Source organism: Thunnus thynnus, chromosome 8 (assembly GCF_963924715.1).
Source record: "Thunnus thynnus chromosome 8, fThuThy2.1, whole genome shotgun sequence".
Lineage (NCBI taxonomy): Eukaryota > Metazoa > Chordata > Actinopteri > Scombriformes > Scombridae > Thunnus > Thunnus thynnus.
In genome coordinates, this window is record NC_089524.1 from 24243032 (window position 1) to 24259887 (window position 16856).

Consider the following 16856-nt stretch of genomic DNA (forward strand, 5'->3'; position numbering starts at 1 on the left):
CATTAGTCAGTGCAGTGTAAAAACATTGAAAGAAGATTTATAAGCTTTATGACATTATCACAACATTCAGCTTTACATGCCAGTTGTGTAACAACAGTCAAGGAACGTGACCTTTCACCAGAGCGAGACTGGAGAGGCTTTTTGTCTGAGAGCTGACATGATTTATTGGTGATATCATTTGACTTCCACGTCCAATCAAAAGCCACAAAGGTTCTCCAATTCAGGGAGGGGCGGCCACGTCGCTCTCTTTTTATGTGCACTGGGACATGCTTCATCGGAGGATATCAATCACATTGCCACTGAGGAGTGGAGAAATTTGGGAGAGTTTCAGTTAACAATCCATCTCGTATAATTGTTGTCTAAAATTTAGCATTGGGATGTTGTCACAATGCTGCTTTTTTACCATTGTTTAAAAAAAAAAGGTTTCAAGGGGAAATGTTTCTTTTCCTAGGTTGTGTTATTGTTAAATAACATGATTGAGGAGCATTTTTTAAGTCGCACATTTGAAAGCACTGTCCTCACCCGCCATGACCAGCCGAGCTGTGTTCCTCTGTGAGCCTCTGACAGATCTGGGAGAACCGCCGGCCTAATGAACTGAAAGTTGACGGGGTTGACATATCTATATAATCATATTAATTATGTGCATCTGTGCTGGAGGCCTCGGGCCCCCTCAGTCTGCTCTGTGGACTGCAGCAGGCCAAGTCAGGCTGCCATGGCTGGCTGTGGTTGCTATAGAAACCAGGATGTGTGTGTGTGTGTGTGTGTGTGTAGGACCCAGACATGCCCTACAGACTGGGCCGGCCTGCTCTCAGGGGAGCAGACCAGACATGACCCCAGTGAGAGTCTCTTTTCATTTAGGGAGGAAAGACGACAGAGATGGACCGGGGCAGGCAGGGCTCGACTCCTCTGTGCTCCCCCCTTTGGCTTTTAGTTGAAATGGAAAGGAAGGCAAATGCTCCATAGGGGTAGCATAAGAAAACGTTCTGACATAGTTACTGTGAGACAACCAGCTGTGGAAATGAGCCTTTTTGTTCTGAATGTATTTTTTTTTTGAAGACATAAAGGTCTCCAGGCTTTTTAAGTGGTCCATTCTTGTTCCTCGTGTTTGGTGGCTGCATGGTGAGTTGCCTGACAGGGGCCAGACATGATAATGAGAGAGTGTGTGTGTGTGTGTGTGTGTTCAAAAGATGGAACAGAGGTGAATAAGACTAAATAAAAGGCCGCATGAAAGCTTGATGGCTACACAGCAGACAGCATTTTTATGTCTTCAGATTGAATGTACATGAAAAATTGACAGCACCAGAATCACTAAATGTCATCTGTAAGAAAAGGGAAAAAAAAGAAAAAATAGTCCAAGACAAATGTACAAATCAAACTGTTTTTTTTATTTAAAATGAATCACAACAAATGTCAAATAAAAATCTGTCTCTGTTCTGTTAGTGAAGCAGTCAGCAAACATAAAAACTCAATCCAAAACATCAGAATACTGATAACTTGGTTTTTCATGCTTATATTAATTCACATAACTGCATAAAAATAAAAAATAAAATGAAAGGGAGCTAATTCCACAGCAGCACTTAAACTTGAAGACCTCCACCGGCTCACTGAATCTCTGCTTCTTGTCACGGTGTGTGTGTTAAAAGTCCTCAGGGTGAACCACTGAACCTGTGTCTTGTCATAGAGATTCATTAGATAATTAATCACCAATAGTTAAGGATGGTCTTCCCTGCTCTGCATCTTCCTCATCTGAAACAGCGAAGATGTTGCAAAATAAGCTGACCCCTTGTGGGCAAACAGTGGAAACTCGTCAAATGATAGAAAACTTGAAATATTGAGTATATTCTGCAAAATGAAACCAACATGAACAGAGATCCAGTGCAAAAAGTAGATTAACAGATTTAATTACAACCAAACATTCCTCAATTCTGAAAAAAAAATGTAATTTGTGGGTTTTTAATGAAATATTCTATATCATCAAGTAGGCCGAATATTTAGACTCATTAATTACAGTGTCTCATACATGTATAAATATCATAAGACAATAATGGACATAATATCTGCATTATGAAATGAAACCCTTCAGAAAAAGTTGTATGAAAAAAAAAACTTTGATAGCATTTTATATTATTTAAATCAAACTCGACCCAATATAGAAGATTACACACAGTACATCTTTGGCTGTTGCAGTATGTGATCGTAATGCATAGGGACAAATATTAAACACTTTGGTCTATAGTTGAAGTAGACTACCATAAGTTTTGTTATTAATAAAGTAAAAAGATGAAACTAGTATTATTTGGAGGAATTATACAACTAAAGCTTAGCTTATCCACAATTACAGTCTTACGAAAGAAACTATTATTTTTTTAACTTCACGAAGAAACCATCCTGTAAATCCCTGAGTCTCACTGATGGCCAGAATTTTAAAATGTCCTAGTGTGCAGGCACATTTCACCTCTTCAACAAAGGCCAAAGCTACAGCAACAGGTGATCTGGTCTCATGTGGGGGAGATTGTCTCACCACATTTGGGCTAAAAGCTAAAACAATAAAGCATTTATAACAACAAGGGAATTAGATGTGAATTTTTACTGAGACACATTTAGTTGGGCTGATGTAATGTGTTTTTCTCCGGTGCCTTCTGTTTTTTACTGTAACATTTAAACAGTCATTTCACCACATCTAGGGCAAACAGTGAACTACTCAGAGGCGTCACTGAGGACCACTTGGAAAGCCAAACATGTACTTAGATGTGTTTCGCACTTTTGGAGAAATTCAGTTGGTCCCACTATGCTGCTGTTGCTAAATTTCAGAAAAGTCACAGAACAAAACAAACACATTTCAAATTGTATTTTGATTCACATTGGCTCCACACAGAAAAAAAAAATCTAAACCTAACCAAACAAAAAGCAAAAAAAAAAAAAAAAAGTCTGTATGCATCTATCTCATCATCATGGGATCAATCAAGTGATGCAGAGAAAATTCTCCATCACCCAGGAGAGACCAGCTCTGTGTGAGGAGACAAAGAGAGGCTTTCCTCTCTGGGATGATGGGGACAAATGGACCCCATCTCACTATCTTCTCTCTATGATATGTGTGTGTGTGTGTGTGTGTGTGTGTGTGTGTGTGTGTGTGTGTGTGTGTGTGTGTAAGAGAGCACTGGTTTTGATGGAAGATAGCTGATTGAATAGGAGATGGCGGTAGACTGCGGCAACCAGCTATCTCTGCCACCCGTCACTTATCTCTAACTGCCTGAGCGCCTGCCCTCCTTCCTCTTCGTCTTGAAGGTAGCCGGCTTTGGGAAACTCCTTCGTCTCATTGGCCGGACGGGATTCCGGAGGGGTATGGCGAGCCGAATCGGGGTTGCTCATTGGAGAATGCTGCCTGAGGTGGTGTAGAGGAGGGGAGGAGGGCGAGGACATGTGCTCAGGAGAGCTACGCTCCGATTTGATGTTGAGGTTGAGGGAGGAAAGATGTGGAGATGATGAGGAGCAAGACTGAGAGGGGAAGGAGCACCCTCCACTGGACATCCTAGAAACAACAAGAGGAAAGACAAAAGAAATCTTAATTCAGCAGTTATGCTTAAAGTTCAGCAGGTTCAACGTGATGACAGTTTAATGCAGTTAAAATGAATGTGCGTGGCATTTGAAATTCTTCTGCCATTATGGATTAAACAGTTACAACACAGATACTTGAGAAAATGACCTCGAAAATCTAGTGGTAGCTCACTTTAACACAGCTAAACACAATCTTTCCACGTGTAAATACGTCGACAGAGCATGTCAAAGTGCCCAGAGAGGAGGGGATGACATAAATAATATCTTATTGAGGAGAGATGATTTTTACATATTGACAAATGATCCCCAAAATTTTAATTTTATTTTTAATTTTTCTCATCTTTCTTTCATGTTTTCCTTTTTCACATCCTATCTTTCATATTGATTGATTTTTTTTTTTTTTACTCAATTTTCTTTTATCTATTTTGGGGTTTGCTTGTTTTTCTAGGTGGGAGGGTTGTTGTTGTCTGACTGTTTATCATACTGTTTTGTGTTCCATTATTAGACACTGTTTTGTGCCTATTTAAGATCTGACTTCTCAAGACGTTGAACAACAACAGTAAAAAAAAAACTGTCCAAAAAACTGCTTGCTGACTCTACTTTATGCTATGTGTACCGTGTCCGCATTAATGTCCTTACCCTGGGCTTATATGAGGCCCGTGGGGCTCCTGAAGTGGCTGCACTGGTTGCCAGGGGTTCACTGCTCCTCGTTGTAGACTAACAGAGTGATAAAAACCAGGTTGGCTGTATTCTGGAAAGAAAAGACACACATATGAATTAAGGGATGAAAAAGAAAATGCAAAGATGGATTTTTAATAAACCAGCATCAGTAAATGAAATAATAGATTATCTTCACTTTAATACATTAATGTTTTTTTACATTTAGGACTCTTAATGAGCTCAGATTTTCTCTATTCACTCTAATTTACTCCAGAATTGATGATGCAGAGCAGACGTACCAGAGGCTCCAGGGGAAGGGAGGCCGTAGCCTCCCAAACTGTGGCCCAACAGCCCTGCCTTGCCCATAGCCACCATGGAGCTGCTGCTGTGCAGACCCTGGTACAAGAGACCTCTCTGCTGATCAGAGAAAGTGTAACAATCAAGTTTGTGGTGATACAGGGACATCACATTTATTCATACAACATAGAATTCACAAATATAATTTCTATCAGCGGTGTGAGTGACTGAGAAAAACTGTGAAACTGCTTGCATGAGTACAATTTGCATTTATTGGTGTGTTAATTCACTTTTGATAAAGAGTCTCATGCCTCACTATATACAGTATGTGTTAGTTTTACAAACACCCATTAGTGTAGATCACATTGGATAGTAACAGCTACTCACAGCAGAGTTGTGGTTAGCACGTGTGGCCCCCATGCCCTGATTAGCAGCCTCTCCCCGCAGGTTCTCACTGCCCAGGTTCAGGGGAGGAGGGCTTTTCATGTCAAGAGCTCGGTTCAGGTTGCCGTGGGAGAACACGGAGTAGCCAATGCCTACAGTACCCAGTGAAAGAAAGGAGCAGGAAGTGAAAAGAGATGTGAGCTTGTTTCACTTGTAGAGCAATAGTTTATTCTCTGTAATACATTCTTCACCTCCTTCTGTTTCTGCTTCCATCTGTGATAAAAAAAAAAAAATGAACTTCTTCTTTTAGGGTGACCTTTGAATTAGTATGTGACCTTTATGGGACATAAGGAAGCCAAAATGTAACTTCATGTTAATATTTGTTAAACAATTCAGTGTACTGATGAGCTGAGAGAATCCAGTTTGAACTGATCATATATATATATATATATACATACATACTAAAATCTATTCTTCAGTGTATATTAGTAGATAAACTGCAATAATACATTTAAAAACACTATAGTGAACCATTTCATATCTGTCAATGATCAGTGTCTAATGACATCATAGTGCGTCCAAATAGTTTAAGACTATAAAAGAAGCTGACATGACTGGCAGGTGTGATAAATTCTGTACAGAAACCACAGAACTGGTTACAGCCTCTGTCACACTGGAGGAGGGCCAGTTTCACACAACAGACCGACAGCATGTGCATATTAGTTTACGCACACACACGCACACACACACACACACACTTCCTGTGAGTTCACAGCCAGCTGCACAGAGGGCTGACAGTGTACATATGCATTTTATAGCGAACATTTAGTGAGACCCCAGAAGAGCATTTCATTGATTTTCATGCTAAATGATTTGCATCTATTTTTAAGCGAGAATGATCACTGCTCAATATTTCAAACATACGGGAACAAATGGTAATATTCTGTAAAACATTGCCAATTTGTAAATGGACAGCTTACATCTTCAATGCCATTGAATGCAATTAAAACATTATTTTCCATTCAGCGGAGAGTTTTAATTTCATGCCGGCAATCATTTTCTCACATTCTCCAAATAGTGTACATTTAATGTAATGAAACTCTTCTTTAATTCATTAAACTTTGTTTTTCTGACACAGAGACAGCAAACAGTCATATAATAAATGAGTGTAAAAACACATTAAAAATATAAAAGAAATTGGATGTTTTGGTTCAGTATTAAACTCCTCTTTTTATAAAGTTTGTGCAATTTCTGACTATCATTATGGCATACAGTTTGTAGTAATACACATGTACAGTAGGTATAGGTTACTCTCCATTCTATGCAGTATATGGAATCTATCTGTCATCTGTTGGTCTTGTACCCAGTGTGCTAGTAAGTGTGTTGTGAATCTCTAAATTAAAATGCTTTTGCACAAATAGTTATTTGGTAATTGTAACAGTGATTCTGTTATTGGTTCATAGTCTCTGTATTCTTACCCTCCCCCTGCTCACCTGAGTGTGGAGACATGAAGGCGGTGTGTGTGTGTGGTGCAGCAGGGCTGGCAGAGCCGGGTCTGGACAGAGTTTTAAAGCCCGGGGGTCTGTGGGGGGCCATGCTGGATCCAGAGGAGTTGGGGAAGCCGTTCTCGCAGCCTGCAGACACCAGGAACTGGGCCTCCGGTGACAGCAGGGATGGAGCCTGAAGTGTAAAATAAATACATGTGATGACAGTATAAGAATTTAAGTACAAAAATTTTACAACAAGAGAAAAAAATGTAAATTTTGAATAAAGAAATCTTATATTTTAGAGTCAGATAATTGTTGACTTGTGGACATTTGAGTTCTTTTGAGTTGTTATTAGAACAACGGCAATTCTAAGAATTAGAAGAACTAACATTGAAACTTCTAATCTTTCGAGAGAAATCAGATAATGGCTCAACCTCCCTCATTGTATTGGGTATGTGCTTTTGCTTGTATGATGTGTGTATGCGTGTGTACGATGAATATGCAACAGCAGATGTGTGTGTGTGTGGACTGACGCAGAAGCGCTGGCGAGCCAAAGAGAGATCCATGCCCTCGCTGAGAGGATATTTGTCTGGAGCCACCTGCATGCTTTCTTCACTGTCGAGCTCTGAGCTGTCGAGACCGAGGCCTTTCCTACGCAGAGTCTGATGCAGAACAGAAAGTGCACATGAAAAATCACCCAAAGTGACAGCAGCACTTGTCAGAAAAGCAAGAATTACATATGAAGGTTTTTGTTTTTTAAAATGCAATACTCTATATCTATTTTTTTTTTTCTAAGACATGAGTTACTTTATTGTTAGAAAGTGCACTGTGATGATTCTGACACTAAATTATGCTTTACTGTCATTTCCATTAATAGCAGCACGGCAATACCTCCAGTATGTCTGTGTTAGTGCGACTCTCGTGCGGCTCGCTGTACTCTGTGTATTTCAGCAACACTTTGTCCATGTCTGTGCTGGCATACTGGAACAGACGGTTGGTGCTGTTGAAGATGATGAGGGCGATCTCACAGTCACACAGCACGCTCAGCTCATAAGCTTTCTTCATCAGACCAAACTTGCGCTTGGTAAAAGTCACCTACGACATGAAAAACACACAGATTACACTTGTGTCAACAGTAACTTCTGCCAGTTACTGATGATTTAAAATAATATATGCATCTTAAATATTCAGATTAATCCTAAAGTCAAATATGTGAAAAAGTTGCATCATAAATATTTCTGCCTATTGAGCTGCAGGACTGAGAGATGCAAATAAACTGAGCTCTTGAAGCTAAAGTGTGTTGTAGCAGAATTTACAAAAGAGAAAAGCTATTTAAATGCAATACTTGAAGCAATTTAAAGTTATATATGTATATACATATATTTATTTATTTATTTTATTTTTTTATTTTTTTTTCAATGGAAAAGCAGATTACACAAATCCAAACTAATCACTTAAATATAGGCCCTCAATTCAGATAATGTAAACCACCAAAAAGAAAAACAGCAGTCCAAACATAGTTTCCTTGTGTGCATTTGATGTGTTTTTCACACTGTTCACACATAACAATATTCATGCTGTCATGGTAATATTAACATAGCATTTGCATTCATCTATAATTAGTGTAACATATTGATTAAAATATAAAGAAGCTATGAGTGTGATGTGATCATTTCTCACCATTACCTCAGTCTGTGATGACTGAGAAAAATATATTTAGCTTCTGACGACACAAGATTATACTTTATGTATACAATTTGCATTATCAGATTCATCTTCCTTCAAACTTATAAAAAAAAAAAATTCTTTTTAAGCTTTTATTATATTTTCGGCCTTTTGGTGCAGAACAAAAAAACACTTTCACTGTTAGGTCTTCCACAATTTTGTTATATTTACAGAAGCAGATTATTGTTTGATTCATGTAATTTTTGCAATAAAAAGCTGATTTTATTTCATATATACAGTAGGTCTTACGCTCACCCAATGTGAATATACACCTTTTTTAGCTCCAAACACTCAAAATGTGTCCCATGCAGTTACATCCAAATCAGAAAAACATTTTTTGTTGCGTGGGACCACTGTACTGCTGGACTCTCAGCTGTGAGTGTACAATACTATATTTAAAATGACATCTGTGGTCTAATTTCTTTTGCATATCATGCACTGCTCTCCGTGTGCCGTTTCTGCCGACGTGCACATCACAACTACCTTCCTACTATTTAATCTTGAAGTCTATAAAATGTCAGAAAACTGGAAAAAGATAATATGACATAAAGATATTCAATTGATAATTACATTAAACAGAGAACAGCAGCAAAATATTCACACTGCAGAAGCTGGAACCAGAGAATTTTTGGCATGTTTACTTAAAAATTACTTCACATTTATTTGAAATGTATGTGAAATAGTTAATTAATTTTCTGTTTATTGACTGATCAAATAATTGTTTTAGCTCTAGTCACAACAGTTAATATGACACTGTACAAATAACACTGATGGGATACAATGTTACTATTATTTTATGGTATCGTACATGTAGCAAAAATAGTTCTGGTTTTAATTCTATTAAGGATGAAATATGATCGCCCACCTGTCTATTTCTCTGGTCCAGAATACGAGAAATCTGTATTTTCTTTCTTCCCATCTTTTCTGCTGTTTGACACCTGCAAGAGAAGATATAACAATGTTATAGCAGCAGAAATGCAATACGTCTGTGTTAGTGGCATTCATACTGCTGCAGCGAACGTCAACAAATAAATGTAATATGAAACACCATTTACAACATTTCCTCCTGTAATTCAAGGAAAATAAAAGCTGTGTTAAAAATGTTTCTTGAGGATTTAAGTCACGTTTGTAAGCAGTGGCCGCAGAACTGATGGTTAATTATTATGCAAAGAATCTGAGCCTGTCATCATAGTACGAGTCTAATACTTCTTTTCGTGTTCATTCTGGTGGGAAAATGTCATCCATTTGGTTTAAGTGACTCAAGTCCCTTCCCCCTTGGTAAGGGCAGGGTGTTTATTTTTACCACCATGAGGCGATGCAGTCTAAAGTTAGAGCAGCCCTTGCCGGGCCAGCAGTCCACGCAGTCTGACACCCCCACAGTCTGGGTTACCCCCGGGCCAGCAGCACAGTGCTCGGCTGCACCGCACAGCCCCAAGAGACAGGGTTAAAAATACAGTCGATAGCTCCTTTTAAAGGTTCAGCAGGCAATAGCTAAAACCAAACAGTAGAAGGAAAACGGTGTGTTTTTGAAAGACGGCTGAAGCTAAAAGCCACCCACTCCTCTCTCATGCAACCAGGTCAGAGAAAAAAACAGGATTTGGAGGGGCAGAAGCCAAAGACATGGATGGATTGCGGTTTGCTTGAGAATGTCCATTTTTGAAACTCACACCCGCTGTTTTTCTATTTTTCTGGGTCTAGAAAACCCCTTGTGCTGTCCCTGTCTCTGCAGGACCATATAGAGCAGGACACCATAAAGAAATGTGAAATCGGAGGATTATATTCACTGATGTTTTTGCACCATGAGATAGCCATGAAGCGACTCCACTGCAACACCATACAACAGTAAATCAAATATATACACCAATTTGCTGCAAGTTTAAGTTGTCTCCATTTTACACTCCACTATCAAACGACTACGTTAAGTGGTGGTCTGACTCCTCTGACATGACCATACAGTATGTCTCCAAAGCCCAGAGGAGTTTTCACTGGTTTTCCCCCTAATACTGAACATGTATTGGACTTCTCTATATTTAGTAGCTTGTCCCTCCTGATGGTGCCTTAGCGGATATGGCGTCCGTGTTCCCACGACCCCTAAAGTGCCCGCTGTCCCTCACTGTAAGCTTGGCACACAGGCATCTTGAGCATTTCTGAAGGAATCCACCTCTTTGCCCTCATTATTACCTTATAAAGTCCTGTGATGTCCACTGTGCTGAACATGCTGCAGAGACAAGACACACCTCAACACTGACAGCTGCAGATAAAATCGTCTTTGCCATTGTCTCTATGGTGAAAAGAGGGCAGTAAGTAAAGAACCACAAAAACCAGCATCGGCCTATCTACCTACCAACTCAGCTACCACAAAGAATTCACCTCACAGCAGGTCAAGCTGTTCTGTTTTTCTTTTTTTTTTTGTACCAGAAGTGAGAAAATTTAACCTCATATCGAGGCATGTTAATGGTGTGAAGAGAGGGAAGTGGGACATATGCTCTAAACAGGGCAGACAGATCTTTATCAATACAGAAAGTTCCTCTCCTCTCAGATATAACCAAACTATCACCACCACAGACAGACCTGTTAAAACACATGACTAGCTGGATAAATATAGCGACACCTCCAGACAAACGGTGTGGAGTTAACTACAGAACTCTATGTGGTTTAGTAAATTCGTCGAAGACCCAAAGACCGAGACAGACAGGAAAAGCGTGGCTGTGCCTCACACAGCAACTAATTCTGGATGTTTTCCCGTACGACAACTGCCGTTTGAGGTCCGCTTAAGCACCACAACTAGCCAAGCGGCACGCACTTATTGTTTGTGACCTTTCATGTCTGAATCACCTCCTAAGCACAACACCTCTAAGAAAAGGAGATAATTAAAGGAAATAGCAGTGCTATCATAACACATAAAAGAGAATCCGCTGTGTATCCTTTAACAGTGCAATAATTGCACATACACGCACGTGCCCCTGGGTCCTCTAGCTTCTATGGGGAACGACTGCACCTTTGTCAGATGTCTTCCCAGAGGCGAGACAGTGGAAAAAACTGAGCACAGACACATAGCAGCAGCACCAGCACACAGTAGCTCAGCTCTCTGCGCATGCTGCACCCTGGGACCTTCTCAATCATCGAAAACACATGTACAGAAACCTAAAAGCTCGTGCATCAACAAACAACACCATTCTAATACCTTTGATCGGCTCTTGTGAAGATACTCAGTAATATATCTCACTGCATGTTGTTCTTGCTGCAGTGAACGGCATGCATGAATGAGAAAGAAAAAAAAAGTAGGGCATTTGTAGAGTATTGGGGGTTCAGCTTCAATGGTTTTCTTTCCATGAGTCATTCAGAGCATGATGGCAGGTAAATGTTTCAAAAACATGGTAAACATATTAAAGTATATTAGTCAAGGAAGCCAACAGCTTACAGCCCAAAACAGATTCTAACACCCTTATCACACCGTCTCCATCACAGAGGCCCATTAGCAGCATTGGTTGTGAAATGCAGCAAAAATTCGTATGACCTAAATAATCAAATGCTAATGCTGGTGTCGTTTCAATTTGGGGAAATTTTAAATGTTGGTCTTCCTCGCCACTGTCTTCCTGCTGCTCTAAAAACATTATTTTTCATTTGTTGACTGTGCAGTGAAAGCAATATAGTCACTGAAATACATGCACTGAAGGACAAGCTGCTGAATTAGACTGATAGCCTCAACTCTAATCGTTAGCGCCGGAGCAGTGTGAATGACGTTTTCACTATTTTAGTCACTTTAGTCACTCTTGTGAAACTCAAGTTCTCTGTTCAGATGTTAGAGAAAACAGGCCTCTAAACTGTCTGCCAAAATAGTCCATTTGCATGAACCAATACATAAATCAAACCAATGTTTAAAAAAGGGTGATGGCCACGGACGGCACCATTTTACTCATTCAAATCAAAACTGAAACGTATTTTAAGAAGAGGAAGCCCTTTCTTCATTTGTTAATGAGTTTGTCACACTTTTGCGGCTCATGACAGGTTTGAGTTCACAGCTAACATCTCAACCTAAAAGAATGCCATTTTTACATGAAAGCACAAGGAGCTCAGCCTATTCAGGACAGGGTCTCCGGGGTCAGACGGTTCATGTGGCTCATTGGGCCTTTGCAGAGTAATGGTGAGGAAATATTTGTCTAATTTTAACAGGAGATAATTGAATTGCCTTGATATTTTTTGATAGAGCCAGAATAGCAATGCGGGCGTGAGCTGAACATTTGATCTTTCCATAAAGAGTGGAAAAGGTTTTTCAGGACTCAAATTCTCTGAGAGCCACTGGAGCCTAAGAAGCTGTGAAGATGAGACACACCTTAATGACAGCTGGCAGTGAGTAACTTCTTGCCATCCACTTATTTTGAACACAATTATATATGTGATTAAATTAGTTGCAAACCATCTTCAGCCCAGGTGATGATGATGATGAGCTTGATGGCAAATGATTGAAAAGGCAAGGAAGGGATGAAATAGATGAATTTGGGAAGATGTTATAATTAGTCAAGAATTATTCAAAATCAAATAAAAAGTCTATCTATCTATCTATCTATCTATCTATCTATCTATCTACCTATCTATCTATCTATCTATCTATCTATCTATCTATCTATCTGTATGAATCAAAGTGGCAAATTGCAATTTTGCTGCTCATATCTCAGTTAGGCAATAAAAAGCAGAGGGGGGATTATGCTACTACTTATAACAAAGAGTAAATCTGGAACAAATTGAGCTGAGATGCTTCTTAAAGTCAAGCCAATCTATGCTGAATGGATTCAAAGGGTCATGGGATGCGTCTATATCCAAAGTTTGCAATGCAGAGCATTCGGCGCTAAAAATAAAAACTGTAAAAATACATAGCTTAAAAATTGTTTGCGGATAATTAGCTAGGCCTAATAAATTGCTGACGTCATTCAAAATAGACCGTTTAAGAATAGCCCGTCTGTCCCCGAGTTGCCAAGCATCTCTTTTCTAATATAGCCTCATCTATAGGTTGCTCTCAATAACACAGCAACAGGTACTTTACTCGCAGCTGTGGCATAAACACTGCACCACAGGGAAAACCCCGACAAACTTTTCTCATTTGCGTCCTTAAAAATTAAAAAAAAAAAAATCTTTAAAAAACAGAAACTGAGCATCTGATCTCACCTGTTCTTCGATCTCGATTTCTCTTTTCACCTCTGAGTTGAAACCGCTCGATCAAGACCGGTAAGACAGGACAAGTCGCGAATCAAAGACATGTGCAGGAGAAGTCTTGTCTTTGTGCTCTGGTCTTTGTGTTGATGTAGAGATATTCACCTGATGCAGTAGTAGTAGCGGATGGTTTAGGAGCGCTGCTTTCCAACAGCTGGCTGCTGCAGCCCGCCTCTCTCTGTCACCACACACCCGCCTCCTCAGACGCGCCATTGGACACACTCGTCCGCCTCCCATCCGCCTTTAAACGCAGCAGTCACTCAAGGCTGTCTGTGAGTTCACAGCAGAAGTAACACTGCCTACACTTTGTTTTTCTTTGTCTTTATGTCACGGGGGGCAACTAAATATTTCCACATTTAAGCACAGACACCAAACGTTTGGTAAGATTTGGTGCCAGTGAGCCCTGGTTAGGTAGTTTTTTGTTGTTGTTGTTGTTGAATTTCATCACTGGATGGGTGGGGGTGGGGGGAGGAGGTGACTGGGCAGTGGAAAGTGCTGTTTTTTTGATTTGCATATTTTAAAAAAAGAACAAAATCAATGACCCTCATTAGTTTTGAAAGACGCATGGGGAAAGTCTGCTATACATCTAAACCGCATAGAAAAAGTGCAAAAGTGCAAAAACATATGTGGCACGCTTCTTCATTTTCAAGTAGACCACCATACTCTGAGGTTGTTGGACCACATTTTGGAAACCACCACTTAGCAAATTGACGTCATTTCTGATTTCGTAATAATGTTCTTACTTTGCCAACACTTTAACATTTCTTAATGAATTAATATAAATTCATAGGTAGGATTTAGGATGGAAGTGACACAATGTCTTCTTGTGAGAGTTCATTCTCCCTCAACAGATGGTATCAGTTCATGTCAGAAATGCAATTGCTAAGTGTTCTTCATATCAGGGTCATGGGCACAGTGTCTATTCAGTTTGTTTTTCCAAAATGTAATGATCGAATGATGAATACAGCAAGACAGCATGGTGAATTATTAGTTTAGTGTTTAATGTCTGTAGATAAAACAGATTATAAACGGACCACTGGCTAATATGTTTGATAATAATATGCATGAAAAAAGGCCTGAAAAATGCACAATATACCCTAAAGCAGCGATTCCTAACCTTTTTTGCTTGTGACCGTCATACAAATCAATGTCTCATGACCTCTTGTCACAGGTTGAATGAACTGTGAGCATTTCAGGGACTGTTTAGAGACTGTTTCATTTGTATATTCTTAGAGGCCAGAAGAGGTAAAACTACACAGCATTAAACTATACAATAAGGAAAAAAGCAAAGATAAAAAATTACAAAAAAAAAACATGAATGTAATTTTGTGGAGCAGAATTTCAGGGGACACTACCCGCAATGGTTGTGAACCACTGCTGTAGAGACACATGCTCTGTGTAAGTTATGTACCATATGTAACATGATTATGAAATAATATTAAAAATGTCATTTTGCAATTATATGATTTTGTGAGATTTTCTGATCTGAAAATCTCACATTCATTCAGGGCTTTATTAAGCTGCCCTAAAATTATGGTGTCTGTGTCTGTAAAATGTAAGAATCACAGAGGGGATGTTACGGCAAAGCAGTCAAGTGAAGTATAGTTACAAAAGTTATTTTTGCGTCTCTTTTCTTAAAACTACAATCATGTGAGAGTCCGTCACTTCATCATTTTAATGTCAGCGCACATCATGTGAAAATACAACAGCAGTAAAACTTTTGAACTTTTGATTGTACATCAGGGTGACCTGCAGACCACCATTCAACCAGAGGAAGAAGCTTCAAGTTTATTGAAGTGTCCTCTGGCAATTCACTGAATCCCTACAGGATTAATTAAGTGTCCTACATCTATATGTTCAGTGTATCAGTCACATCAGTATAAGATGGCTGAATTATGCTGTTGTTATTGTTGTTTTGTTATTAGATTAATCAAAATGCATTCCAGGTTATAGTCACCATAAAATATTTTCATTTTGTCTACCTCACCTGTACATATAGGCCTGTGGGTTGGACAAAATTACAGGAACACCTAACAACAGTCTATAAAGCAATGCAACACCACCATAATCCCAAATATTACAAGAGCTTGATTAATAGCTCTCGACAGTCTCCACAAATATTTAAGATAAGCTTCACAAAGTAATACTTTTTGGCAAGGCAGCTGTGTTGGACTGGATTATACGGTGCAGTTATTAGTTACTGTGTTCACCCCCTGTACATAATATCAGCTACAAACACATAAATTAACCATGAAGTTAACTGTGATAAAATAAACTTATGTTTGACTGGTGAGTGTGTCAGCTGCTGCATTGTCCATTGTTGATCTAGTGTTTTCTACGTTTGATAGGAAGTGAACGGTGTGGCTGAGGAAAAGCAAAAAAAAAAAAAAAGAAAAGTAATAAATAAAAGCAAAAGAGTCTAATGGAAAGCAGACATGCTGTCAGCATAATAGATATATTTAGAGGTAATAACTGAATCACTGCATGAGCTGCATTATTGACTATATTTGGGATGTGACACAATGCACCTCTAAAAATAATATAGTGACAATTTATTAGCACAGATCATCTGTGGAAGTGTGGACAACAACTCTCTTTCTCACACACACACACACACACATACACACAGACACATAGGCTACACACATACTGCAAGAGCTATATGCACACACAGACACACACGGTTTGACATCCCAAGAGGTATCTCAAACTGTGTATCTGATGCAATAGTTAGCAACATCCCTGCAGACTGCCACAGCCTTTACCTCCAGGAATCATAAGCGTGGGTCCCGCCAATCCAACAGAGAATAGTGCAAACCCCCATCTGTAAATACAGCATGCTAATCACATGCAACTAGAGGGAAATGATATATTTCCTCAGTGTGGTGTTTATGCAAGTATATTCTTCATAAATGTATTCTAAACACTGTGAGAGCTTCATCAATCCGAGGACTGAAGGCTGAATTAAATTGGTTATAAAAAATTGTGAACACATAAAGCAAGAACCATAAAGTAGAGACTCTAGTGAGATAAAGATGCCTTTGAGAACTTTCCGTAGCAAGTCCTTTTTTTTTCATTTTCCTGAAACTTCTCACTTCTGCTTTCGGCAATATCAGCCTCGACCCTTTTAGAGCATGTGGTGAGGCTGTCGAATTCAGAAATAGCCTCCATGGTCAGTGTACATATGTGAGAGCAATTGTTCACATTGTGTACCTTTATAGCTACAGTCTTATCTACATCTCAACAGAATAAGGGTTACACCTTAACCCCTCCAACCCCCCAACCTCTAACAGAACAATAAAGCCTCTGTAACACAAGTCACATACTTTTAAGTATGTCAAGGTGTGCGCGGGCCTGCAGCAGCGGTAAATGTCTTCATTTGAAGATCAAATATGAATTATATGAAATCGACTCAGATTGAGGGAAAGGTGACGAGTCTCACTGCACCGAAACTGAAAAGTATAGGTGACTGTTAAATCAGCAAAGTGAATGCAATAAAAAATAGTGCATCCCTGCTCAGCTGCGCGTGTTTCCAAGGCA

General features: G+C 39.3%; 1 protein-coding gene across 2 annotated transcripts; it reads right to left on the reverse strand.

Annotated features, from left to right (window-relative positions):
* Nucleotides 1-1364: 1364 nt before the first annotated feature.
* On the reverse strand, nt 1365-13545 carry mef2b (myocyte enhancer factor 2b). 2 transcript variants are annotated; one of them, XM_067597342.1, is made up of 9 exons: nt 13272-13545; nt 8974-9046; nt 7275-7478; nt 6917-7045; nt 6390-6576; nt 4900-5048; nt 4515-4629; nt 4195-4306; nt 1365-3529 (listed from the first exon to the last, which is right to left on the reverse strand). In XM_067597342.1, exons 2-9 carry the CDS (start codon nt 9025-9027, stop codon nt 3217-3219), a joined length of 1263 nt encoding a protein of 420 aa, XP_067453443.1. In that variant the 5' UTR covers nt 9028-9046; nt 13272-13545; the 3' UTR covers nt 1365-3216. The 2 variants fall into 2 exon arrangements, with proteins under 2 accessions (XP_067453443.1, XP_067453442.1); XM_067597341.1 differs by lacking the exon at nt 13272-13545 and adding an exon at nt 9315-9364.
* Between the last annotated feature and the right edge of the window lie 3311 nt (nt 13546-16856).

Coding starts and splice junctions, on each gene's coding strand:
- mef2b (XM_067597341.1), bottom strand. CDS start 9,349: ATGACATTTTCCCACCAGAATGAACACGAAAAGAA. Junction 7,046..7,274: donor CTAACACAGACATACTGGAG/GTATTGCCGTGC, acceptor GTTCTGCATCAG/ACTCTGCGTAGGAAAGGCCT. Junction 5,049..6,389: donor CTTCATGTCTCCACACTCAG/GTGAGCAGGGGG, acceptor TGGGTACTGTAG/GCATTGGCTACTCCGTGTTC.